The 12,743-nt window shown below is 41.9% G+C and overlaps 1 protein-coding gene across 3 annotated transcripts in view; it reads left to right on the top strand.

The window, feature by feature from the left end:
- Nucleotides 1-4,010: 4,010 nt before the first annotated feature.
- PWWP2A (PWWP domain containing 2A) overlaps nt 4,011-12,743 on the top strand; it is a 30,408-nt gene continuing 21,675 nt past the window's right edge. For all 3 annotated transcript variants that reach the window (XM_062002827.1, XM_062002826.1, XM_062002825.1), the window contains exon 1: nt 4,011-4,773. In XM_062002827.1, coding sequence (XP_061858811.1) covers nt 4,088-4,773 — 686 coding nt within the window. In that variant the 5' untranslated portion in view covers nt 4,011-4,087. The remainder of the gene's footprint in view (nt 4,774-12,743) is intronic.

Raw genomic sequence — 12,743 nt, 5'->3', positions numbered from 1 at the left:
TCATCATGCTGTTAACATATCTTCACAGAGCTCTGCATTTCCTGTCTTCAAATTCATCATTTTATTCTCTCCAGTTGTGACAGTTCTGTCTCAAATTCATAGCTGCTCTTCTTTCTACTTCTGTCCTTTCTGCCACTGGCTGAACACATGGAAACTCGTTTTAATCTACAGAAAGTGTGTTAGTGCAATTTGTTTGAGTAACTTAAGTGATTTTATTTTGGCAGTTTCTAAAGGTTCCAGGGTAGAAACACAGCCCCAGCTATGGCAATCACTCTGCAAACCAGCCACAGAAAAACAAACCCTATCCTAAAGAGATTACAGGCTAGATTTAAAATAAACAGAAATTAGATGGTGAATAAAGTAATCTGGAACGGAAAAAAACCCTTACATGGTGAGCAATTTTTTGTTAAACTTACAAGTTTCATCCTGCATCTACATGCCTACTGTTAGCATACTTTCATCCAAGGATTACCTATGGTACCATATTTCTGTTGGCCATTAGAATGCTCTATAAATACCCTTACTTACATCTTTCTAAAAGCACATATAGCACCTTTCAACATGCAAATGATACTGCAAGAGAGCTGTTCACATTCTGTTTTAAGGCCTCTCAGTCTTTAAACTGCTTGGGTCAAGCACATCATTTCCTCTGCTATTGCAATTAAACAATTCAGTGTTAACAAGCCATACACACAGATTTGTGTCCTGTGCTTAGCATAAGGATTGCTGGGGACTCCAGTAGATGTAAAAGATAACAGTTGTCATTTTCATGGTAACTGTCTGCCATACTAAACAGGCTGAAAAGTAAGGCAGATTTCAGTAAGCATTAACCTGGCTGAACTTTTGCAAGAGGAAATCTTCCATTCTACACCAACCCTCTACATAAGGCTGAACTTAACATAACAAAAAGCCTGCTGGGCTGACCTATTGGATCTTAATGTCCTATCAGCTGAAGAGCTGAGCAGTCTCTTTGTATTAGTTGGCAATTTCTTGTGGGCTCAGAATTTACTGCCATCCTTCTATGCAATGGCACAGCAGCACCAGAACGATGAACTGTGGCTAACTGAACTGACCTAGCACAATTAAAATACAAAGTATCTACACAAGCCTTGGACTTCCCAGCGTGAAAGCTGTCTGGCAACTTCCCTTTTGCAAACTTAGGAATGCAAGTGTTACTAAGCTTTTGAAATATAGTACTACATCTCCCAAGTAAAAAAGTAATGTAAAAAATACAGAATAGAATATATGACAATACATATCCCTGTATCATGACAGCCCTTCTAGCTAATGTGACGCCTTTTCCTCACAATATTAGTCTTGGGATGAACAAACAGATCATTACTAGATTAAGACTTTAATAAGGAAGACAGCAATTGAACAGATAATCATACCTCTAACATGCAGAACAGTCTTGTGCATGCAGAGTATGGTTTGGTCTACTGCTGAAATACAGTTGGAGTACCTTCAGACACAGTGAAGCTCTTTATGTAGGAGAACAATGGAAAAGCAGTTCTGGTGTTACATAGGAGCTTTCCTCACTATTACCTTTCTTTAATCTGTCCTAGGACTCATCTGAATAGGGTAAAAAGTTTCCAGGAAACAAATCTTCATTTTCTATGTATCATATGTTGGCACAACTGCACAGAATGAAAATAAGGAAAGAACAGCAGAGTCCTCCTTCCACTCACACAATCATTGCTTTTATACCAGACTTCTTCAAGATGAGAACTCTTTATGAACCCTTTGCAACCTCTGTGAACCTTCCAGAGCCACTACTGCATACTCCTTGGGAGAACATACAGAAAAACTGAAATCTTTGCACAGTGACAGCTTTGAACTGAAGGTATTTTAGTAATGATATAAACTTTCTCATTATTCTCCAGAATTCTGGTAAAGAACATATTCAGTCTTAGAGACACCTAGACAGTGGCCCTCCTTTGAAGTGTTATGGTCTCAGAATACAGACCTTTTACAAACATAGTGTAACAAAATTGTTTAAAAATGATTAAGGAAATAATGTCAATAGTAGGTAGCTTTGGAAAAGCTTACCAAATTTGATTTCTTTTCAGCCACAGATCATACGCTGAGTCCATCTGCTGTTTCACTGTGATACAGACTGGAAAAGCTGCAAGCATGGCTGGAAAAAAAGAAATTGTAATTCAGTATCCAACACTCCTTCTGCCAATAAACACATTCTGTTCTACCCACCTACATTACTAAATCATTGATTTAACAGGTATGGCAGTAAAACATACAAGAATGTATTAAGCAGCTTTAGCAAATGCTTTTAACTATATTTCTAATGTATTTGTCTCCAGAAATGTGTCTAGCTGTCCTTTCTGATGTTCCCGTGTGCTCCTTAGACACTTTACGCCACCAAAAATGCAAACATTACATTCACCATGCAAAGTAAACCATTGGTTTACTTTGGAAGATCATTTATGTGTTTTACATAAGTCAAACCACTATGATCAGAACAAGAGTGGGATAATTATGCCTTTATCACTTACTACAGCTAGCAGTTTGCAAGATTATATTTTACTTGCATACAATTATACACAGTTTTTTTGCTGTTATGGAAAACTATTCCATGTCTGTATTTTTTATTAGTAAAAAAAAAATCTTGGCAGCACTGTAGTCCTTTAATTACATGTAACTCGCTTTTTCTATAATTAAGAGAAAAAAAAGATGAGTGTCTTACCAGGCCTTAAATCTGATCAAGTGTTTTCCTCTCATACTTCTTGCAAAAAACGTTGCCTGTTATTTGTAAGATTTTTACCTGACAACTCAGGGCATGGCTCTGTTTCTATTGTAAGCACATGATTCACAGCAACTTTGATGTCAGCCAACAGAAGTCAACAATATGAAAGAAATACTTTAAAGAAAATCTTGTAGATTTAGCTCACTACTTTTCAGAGAGTTTAATTTGTTGCTTAACAATATCTCCGTCATAACAGCCCTGGGAAGAATAAAAGCATTCATGTGTTGAAGTCACTTTTGTCTTTCTGTTGCCAGGTGCTCCTCTCTTATTCATTCTTCTAAAAAAACCCCTCCTTTCTACAAAGGACTTGGTTTCCCAACAAGTAAAAATCACGTATGTGACTGACCCCTTTCCTTTTTCATTAACTTTGCTTTTTTAGGTAATACAAGATTTCCTACCTGGGCGTAAAAATGCCCACACGACAGCAAGCATTGTTCTTATAGGATGAAAACCCACTGGTTCAGAACATCTTAAGGGAAAACCTGAACTCTTTTTCTTCTTCCCCCTGCCTCCCCCTCCAACACTGCGCTTTTCACCTCTCCATGATGGACCCAATTCCTGCTACTTAATCTTCTGAACTGTTGATTTCCTTCACAAAAGACACCAGGCCCTCAGGCTTCGTCTCATTTTCCATTCCATTCTTCCCCCCAGCAACCTGCCTGCTCACCACCCGGTTTTCCACCCAGACCCCTCCCCTCAGCAAGGGCCGCGCTCGCCCCCACAACACAGGGACGAGTAACGTCAGAGGCCAACGGCAAGCTCCTGCCCGCACACGAGGGACGGCGAGCATGATGCTATACGTGCTGGGAGGCAGAGATGGCCTCTCCCCCTCAAGGGGTGCCGCTCCAGAGCGAGCGAACCTCCCCTCAGAGGCACCCTGGCACCCTCGCCATCTTCCCTCGCGCCCTCTCCCGGCTGCCCAAGGCGCGCGCACGTCGGCCCGTGCCTCGCGCCCCGTTGACGGACGTATGGCTCCGCCAATTACCATTCTCCTGAGGGAGCGGCTCCTCTCTCCGCCAATGAGATGGCGAGGCAGCCGCGGAGGCCCAACCCCCTCATCCGTACCGGCCTGTAAAGCGCTAGGCCACACCCCTTCTTCCTCTTCCCGACTCTTCATTGAATGAAGCCGACGCTGGCCAACGAGAAGTTCCCCCTGGGTTTGACAGACAACTCTGATGTCCAATAGAAGTAGAGAGCTGCACAGCGCCCACCAATAGGCTGCGGGATGTGAGCCCAGTGAGCGGGCTCTCTCTCCCAGGCGGGCGGGGAACGCCGTGGTTATCGATCCCGCTGCTGGAGGGAGGCGGCGGTGAAGCAGCAGAGAAAATGGCGGCCATGGCTGCGGAGGCGGCAGCGACTGCAGCGGTGCCGGGCGATGGGGGGGCTGGTGAAGCTGAGCCCGAGATGGAGCCTATCCCGGGCAGCGAGGCCGGCGCAGACCCTGTCCCTGCCGTGACTGAGGCCGTGGAGTCGGTGGTGCCTGATGGGGAAGAGGCCGACGAGGGGAAGGTTGCTCCCGGCGAGGCCGAGAAGCCGCCGCCTGTGCAGATCGCCCGAAGCCCGGCCAGGACTCAGGAGCCGGAAGCTGAGAGGACGGAAAAGCTGCCGCCCTCCACTCTGGAGGTGGACTCGCCCCAGGCCGAGCACCGGGGAGCGCCCAGCCCGGAGTCCGAGGAGGAGCCGCAGCCCTGCCCGCCGCCTGCTGGGCACCCTGAACTTCCCGAGGAGGAGCCGCAGCCCTGCCCGCCGGCTACTGGGGACTCCGCGAAGCCGGAGCCCGGGGAGGAGCCGTCCCGGCCGGAGGAGGAGGAGCCGGATGCTGCTGATGCCGCCGCTGTCGAGCCCAAGTCCCCGGTGCCCGTGGCTCCGACCGGAGGGGAGGTGGAGGCTCAGCTACTGCCTGGCTCTGAGGTGCGGGTCACCCTGGATCACATCATCGAGGACGCCCTGGTGGTCTCGTTCCGGCTAGGAGAGAAGCTTTTTTCTGGGGTGCTCATGGACCTCTCTAAAAGGTGAGATCTCACGGGGGAGCCGTCCCGAACCCCCACGCAGCAACGAGGGCAGCGAGCTCGCCCAGAGCCGCCTGCCCGCGCCGCCCTGCGCTTCCCCTGCCTGCCCTCGGCGTGAGGGGGTGGGCCGGACCCCGCCGAGGCCCTCGTGGGCTCGCCCCACAGCAGGGAGAGGCCTGGGTAAGGGCCGCGGGGCGGACAGCAGCAACCTCTCCATCCCTCCTTCGCATTGGGAGGCCAGAGCCTTGGGTCCGCCTGGGGGCAAAGCGGCTTCTCGCCTCGCGTCCTCCCCAGGGAACGGAGGCAGCAGCTCCTGGGCATCCTTCCTCCTCGGCGTTTCTAGCAGGGGAGTGGAGGGAGCGCGGTGGGGCGGACAGGGCCCCCTTCCCACCCGGGGCTGCGCTTCCCTCCAGCCCGCCCCAGGCCTCAGCGTGCGGGAGGGGGCGCGGGCGCCGCCCGGGGCGTGGGGTGGGAGCAGTGGGCGGCCACTGTCCTTCACAAAAGTAGTTCCGAGTGGGAATAAGAAAATGGGGGAGCTGGGAGAGGGGCGAGCACGTGGGTGCATCCCTTTGACTCGATGGGGATTCACGGCGGGCCTCCAGCATCCCTGTCTGCCGGGGAAAAAGGACTTGGCCCACAGATATCGGTATTTATTCCATTCATTGTACAGACCCAGAGATCCGTGTTTCCTGTTGGCTTGTGTCTCACATTGCCTAGGTAGCCTTAATTTTCAGTACATACTGTTTTTCAGAATAATGGCTTTCAAGCCAGGCTATTGCAGCCCTCAAGTACAGTTATTAGTGCTGATTGCACCTTGTATGCAATGAATGGGTTGAAGTTTAATGGTTCTTAAATACCCGTTTTGAGGTAAGGGGAACTGTGTCACAAAGTTACTTAAAGCTTTAGCACCATGTGAGGGTTTGGGTTTGCTTTTTCATTGCTTTCCCGTGGCAAGGGGTTCTTGGGAAGCCAGAAGTTGTCAGTAATACTGTATATCTTATAAACAATCTAAGTACAGGTGAAAAATACCTCTTCTTCTTAGTGTTTGTTTTCTAGACATATAAGGACTGCAAATAGATGAGAGAAAAGTGAAATTTGACCAGGGTTGTTATTTAAAATAATTGGTATGCAAAAAATGCAGCATTTTTTTTCCCGCAAATTTAAGCTTCATATGTGGTCATATGTCTTTTATCACTCCCTTTAACATTGCTAGTGGCTGTTTAATGACTTACCGTAATATCAATATTGTCAATGCTTTCTAAAAGGAAAGGTGTTAGGGGCCAGCACTTTTGTCCTGGGCTTAGATTCTTAGTTGGCTTTTGAAACCAAAGGACCTCTCTGAAACCCAAGTTCTGAATAACGTTATCGAAGTAAGTTTTTAAATTTGTCAGCTGTTGTGGTTTGAAATGCTAAATTACCAATTCATCTTTTGAAACCAAGTACTAAAATATGTTCTGCAAACTGTGCTCATTTCTAGTGTGAAGTATTAAATGCCTCAAAGTAGGCCAGAAGGTATCATAACTGAAGTTGTAATGCTAGTTAACATCCATTCTTTTGTAGGTCTGAAGTTATACCAGCAAGATTATATTGTTACCCTGGTAGGCTGACAAGGCACATGTGTCTGTACTTAGAAGGTCTATATGTTTGAAGAAAGACAAAAACAGCTTCTCCCTTACTCCTGAAAGAGATTACATGTTATTAAACACACATTGACCACAAATATCCCCTTATTTGCCTGAAGTTTTCTTGTTCACTGAAGACCCTTCTCTTGTGCAGCAGATCAACTGCAGCCCTTTGCAGTGAAGGTCATCTGTAGCAGGCAAGCTGTCTGCTGCTTCTGCACTGTGACTTCAGTGGAAGCATGCATCTCAGTTCCCCTGTTTTAAGCACTGGGGCAAATCCTCACAGTAAGAACTGTGGAAATACATGAAATATTATGCTATTACTCCAAGATTCTCTTCTGCAGTGGAACCACATATTCCTTTTCTCCATCCATATGATCTTGGACTTCCTTCAGAGATGCTTTTTACATGAGAATCCAGAAAGTGAAATTTATATTCTAAAAGCCAAGCCCTTCAGAGTTGCTGGACAAGGACAACTGAGTTTCCAGACATAAGGTCTATAATATTTGTAGATGAATAAGAGTCTCTGTTCATATGTCTCAGAGTGGGAAATGCAGTGGTAAACGAACTCTAGATAGTCCAATAAATTGCTACCTGTAAAAATTGAGGCATTATTAGAAAACATGTGTTACATGAATGCCCAAGATACAGTTTTTATTCTAGACTTTATGACTTCAGTGATGACTGAATGATAGCACTGTTCAGGTATCAGTTTTTCTTTATATCCATTTCTTTTTGTTCCATGTGGCAGCACGTGGACTTTCAGAACATTAACGCTTCTAATTAACTTCCTTCCATATCTGTCAGGCCCTGGAATTTTTAAAACAAGTTTTTCTACAGGATAAAAGGGAAGAAGGAAGGATAATTTTAAATCAAAGCCACCTGAATTCCAGCATACATTTACATGAAAACACTGGGATTTCTAGTATGGGAGATGGGTGGTTACTGAAAGCTGTCTCATTCAAGTGTATGGTAACAGTCTTGTAAACGGGGATCGATATCTTAAGACTACCAGTTCTTATTAAAGGGAAATTTTCTGTTAGATTTAAATCATTCAATAGTTTCAAAAAGTGACTGATGTGTTCATTGCATGTGCTACTGCTATTTTCATCTTTACTTGGAAGAAAATGCTTTCCCCTCAAGGGCAGTGAAGGAACCACTTATTCCTTTCTCTCCATTCATATGATTTTCAACTACTTATGTATGATACTAGCAAGAGTAAGCTTTTTTTTTTTGTTTTAAAAACCTGTCAACTGGACTCTTTTTAGTCTTCTCAAGTAACATTCTAAATTACTTGAAATTCAAGGTGAAAGAAAAGTTGTCTATATACTTCTGGGCTTAGGGGTTTTTTTTTTTTGTTGTTGATTTTAATTTTTCTTTTTCCCTAATTCTGTTTCTGTTGAAATAATGCACTGACTTCACTTTTTATTCTTCTGGACTTTGATATGAAGTTAGTGGCATTTCTATTAAAGGTCTGATTTCCTCTCCTACTCCCTGTAAAAAGGATATCCATTTAGGAGTTTCTAGCATGACTGCAAACACCTCAGTGCTCAGTGGACTTTATTTCTACCTTTGTTTGAGGTAAGGGTTTTCCCTGCCTGTACTAAAGGCCATCTTGTGTACCTGTCAGCAGCTGCACAGGAAGTTTTGAAAATCAGCAGAAAGTAGGAACCCACACCTACTGAGTCCCAAATCAATTTCTTATGCAGTAAATCATCATTTAAACAGGGACATATCCCCACTTACTATAAAGGCTTATTGCACTGATTAAAAATGTGATCCTAATGTTAAACTTGATTACTACAGTTGCTGTTCCCTTTTAAGGGCCTTATTGCATGCTAGGGTAAGGTTCTGATATGAGTTTCTCAGCGTATACCTGATGGAAGTTGTGCTGCTAGGAGAGATAGGGAATGCAGTCAACCATCAGGCAGGCAGTCCTATTTTGTCAGAGTGGATAGTCGAATGCTTCATGCATGACCGTAGTTCATTTTCCATACCATTGTACAAACTGCCATTGAGGACTACTTGGGGGCTTACGTAGGGCTTGTAAGCTTGCCTGTGTCCAGCATTTCAGTAGTACCGTGTTTGCTGAGGGAATATGAGCCGTTAATGCCACCTGCTGGCTCTGAATTAGTGTGAATCTTGCTCTGCACCTGGAGGAAGTCAACAGTGGAGAAATACCTGATGAATATAGCATTTGTCCATCTTTAAAATGTAGGACTAAGAAGTTCTGGGTTTAGTTTACTCTTCTGGAGAGAGGAAAATTATTTCTACCATTTTTTTTCCCTTTCAAAACATTGTCAGGAGCAGGATTAGATTTATGTTTATATTCTGCTGTTTTGCCAACAGTCAGGACTGGAACTTTCTACATTGCTTTATCATTTGACTAACATTTTCTTTCTGATCCTACAGATGTGATGGGCACATGTGTCTTCCTGTGGTTTTTTTTCTCTTAAGTGATTCCATTTCTGACTTACATGTGATTATATTAGCTCTTGAGGAGGAAAGGGAGAGCAAAACCTTACCTAAAAGCTGTAGGTATCAAAAAGATGCCCAATGTATTGCTAGTAGACAGATGTTTGAAATTATATCTCAGCTGGGGTTTGATTGTGGAAGATAATGAAAGACTTCCTGCAGCCAAGGTATGCATTAACTATGATGAAAAGAAACTTGCAGATAGCTTCAAATTCTTCCAATCCTAGTAGTAGTTTTCATCTACAGCATTCGTTCTTGTGATACTTGAATCCTCCTACGCTTTTACCCAATCTATTCACTGAACTTTCTACTACAGCACAATAAAGATCAATAATGAGCTGTCATCATCATTCCCTACTTTGTATTGTCTTAATCTGCGGAACATCTGTTAGATTTTAAAATCATTTATGTTTAGCATTCCTTGAAACTTTATGGTTTATGTATGCATGCATTTTGATGGTATAAACTCTGCAGGATAAATCTAGTATGTTATAACTGTATATACCAAAAAAGGTGGGAAGGGGGAAAAGAGATACTGTCCCAGGTTGAGAAATTCAAGATCTGCTTATGTGAGAAGAAAAAAGAAGAAGTCTTGAAATTATGGAGCATGTTTTTCCTTGGTCTTCATTTAATTCATAGGGACAACATTTGGTCATCCTTGTCTGGGGAAGGTTTAGATTTTATAGAAGAACTGGTATTCTGTGGTGTATGTTCTCAGCAGTAAAGAAATGTCTGTTACACAGGATTGTGTGTGGGCTGTGGCTTGTTTTGTTTTTTTAAACTTGCACTCAGTTTTCGAGAAGTTCCCACAATTCATCACCTGTTCTCTATTGTTGTTTCTCAGATGCGTAAAGGAGCTTGGTGAAATTCTGGCATTTAAGGAACAGCCATTACACTTCTTTGATACTTGCTTTTATCTCCAGAACACTGGAAGCATAGGTGTGATATGTGTGTGATTAAGAGTAAATGATATATACTTTGTTTGTGACAAACAGAGGTAATATTGAATGGTATAGTGCCAAATTTAGCCTCCCTTAGAGGTCAGGGTTGGGTCAGAAGACCTTGCTATACTTCTTTCAACCTAAATTTTTCTATTACAATAGTTTCTCTGGTGTCTCTGTCTATACCCAAAACTTTATTGAGCGTTATTTGTGGTCACTTATCAAATATTTTTTGAAAGGTTTATTCATTTCGAAGTTTCCACTTAGGAAGTGAAAACAGCTAGCAAAACTGGGCTAGCTTTTAGGATTTTGCTAATATAGGTATAAAGTTTGTTAAAGCTGCCGCTTACACTGAAAACACTTACCAATGATTCTGAGCCAATGCAAGGAGTGTGACTTTTCCCTTTCTCAAACCAGTAAGCCCTAATCTTGCTGGTAAATAGGGCATCTGTGGATTATGCCTCAAACTTTACTTTTCTAAAGCAGCTGTAGTCTACCACTGTTCTTTGTTAGACGCTGATGCAACAGATGATGGTTAAGCTGTCCCTTCTGGTATGTTTTTCTGTATTCCAACAGCGTGCATTTCCATTGCTTTCTAAGAGTGGCTTGATTTTCCTTGCCTTGGGAGACAAGAGGGAGGTAAAATTTTCAGGATACTTTTAATAATTTTCCTCTCTGCTGTTACGAGACTGAATCTTGTGCATCTTGACATTGAATCACCTTCCAGTTCATCCGTTAATAGATGGTATAATTTTCTTCCATATGCCTTGAGTTTGACTGATGTGTGGATGAAGTCTATGTTTAAGGTACTTTTTCTTAATCATAAAGTTCTTCAATTGTGTAGCACTTTGAAATATATCAGCAAAGCATCTACTTTAAAATGCAACTAAGATTTGAACCTAATAATGCCAACAGATGTAAAAATTCAAAGATTATTTCAGTTCAAACAGACCTTTGGCTTTAGGCTTCCCACTAACTACAATTTTACTGGCATTCTTATGAACTTAATGCAGTCTATCTTTTATAGTTTACTTCTATATTCTTGATAGAACTCCAAGTTACAGCAAACTGAAGGAAAATCTGTGAATTCATTTGTAAATCCTTTCCAGTGAAAAGATGAGAGGCACCTTCCCACTTTTCAGGGGAAAGCAGTGATTAGGGGGGCACCTGCGTAGTATTCAGGCTTTTCAACTTAAGAGTTTCTTCTGTCTCTACAGTGAATAATTCCTCAAAGTGTGTATCATCCTTCAGAGTGTATGGACTTCTGTAAATCAGTTTCCTGGAAGTTTTTCAAAGGGCTTCTGCCCTTATGGAGTAGTGTACTGTAAGACAATATAGCCTCTGGTATATTTGCGTATTGTTTGGTATCCATTATTTGGTTTCCACATAGATAGTTCCCACATTTAGTAGGAGACTCAGATGACAGTGACAGTGGTTAGGAATGATAAAAACAGCTGCTGCCTTGGCAACTTTTAGCCATCTTTCTTCAGACATCCTTTCAAACTCAATTCTGCACGTACTCTGCTTTTTTCTTTCTTCTGCCTTCAAAGTGTGCCAGAAACGAGAGCTTGCATTTCAGGCTTGAAAAACAGTAAGCTTAACACTGATTAGCAAAAGTAAGCTTCCTACTAGTTTGCTTAGATGTGAATTGTCCCATGTTACCTAATTTGAACTACTGTATCTGTAACCAAATTTTTCGTGGTGCTGAGAGTTTGAGGCAACATCTGTTCTTGATATTTTACTTCCAAAGACTCAACACTGCAGTCCTTTGCCATATTTTTAGAGTGCTATGGGAAATACACATTTTCTAGTCTATTTAGCCTCATGTTAGATTGCTCAGGAGGTGAGTAAACCATTGAGTTGATAGTTTGGCTTCTGTGTATGCTTTTTTTTTTCAGTGAAGGTGTATGTGGTTAAAGCTGTATGTTCCATATCACTCCATACCAAATAAATAGTATATTAAAAATAGATTATTGCGTAAACTGTGTTTTGAATACAGGCTACTTTGAGGAGTTCTGAAATACTTTGTGTTAACTATAATCTTAATTGTGTATTACATTGAATATAATAATTTAGATACATGCATGAAATATATGTATTTGACTCCACATTATTTCAGCATATTACACTCAACAGCATTTAGAGTCAAACTTTTATGCATACGATAAAAATTGCTTGTATTGGCTTTTGCAAAACACCAAGGATGTTATTGGGTGCAAAAGCAATGCATAAGAAAGTAATTGGAGCTTACTTTAGTCTAACTTAGTGGTGAAGATGATTTTTTGATCATAGTCATTTGCAACAGACTTGATTTAACACCGCAGTACAGGAAGTTACTGTTCTTTGTTGACAGTAAGTCAGTGTGTTCACAGACAAATGTGACATACTTCTGAACCGGTTCAGTGGGTTCTTTCCTTTTGGCTTTTGCTTGGCAGAACAAGGTGCTTTTTCATTTTAATTTCTTTTAATAGAGAAGTAAAAGTTAGACATGGGGGGGCTAAAGAGAAGAGCTTAAGACTTTACATAGTAATGTAAAAACACTTGCTTCAGGATGTATTATTTAGATGTTTATATACATACAATTATGAGTGTAAATGAGATGTTCCTTATGTTTTTTAAAAAATACTATTTTACTGTGCTGTCTTTTGAATACAAATTGAATAGAGATAGACATTCATTGTAGTAATTCTGCTATAGAATTTAGATTTGAGAAAGTAGTCATACTTTGCTTGAAGTACTCAAGTTTACATATCTGTAATGCAAATCTATATGACTTGAAGTGACAGGCTTCTAGGTTTGATACACATATTAACTTTTACATAATGAGAAGAGATGCCATAGCTGCATATTTGTTAACTTGCATTGACAAACTGTGGAAATAAAACTTGACACATTTCTGTCTCTTCATACCATTTGAAAGCTCTTCTCAGTGTGA

The sequence above is a fragment of the Colius striatus genome, chromosome 9 (assembly GCF_028858725.1).
Source record: "Colius striatus isolate bColStr4 chromosome 9, bColStr4.1.hap1, whole genome shotgun sequence".
NCBI classification, from domain to species: domain Eukaryota; kingdom Metazoa; phylum Chordata; class Aves; order Coliiformes; family Coliidae; genus Colius; species Colius striatus.
Note: the sequence above shows the minus strand (reverse complement) of the source record. Positions and strands in the feature narration are given on the sequence as shown.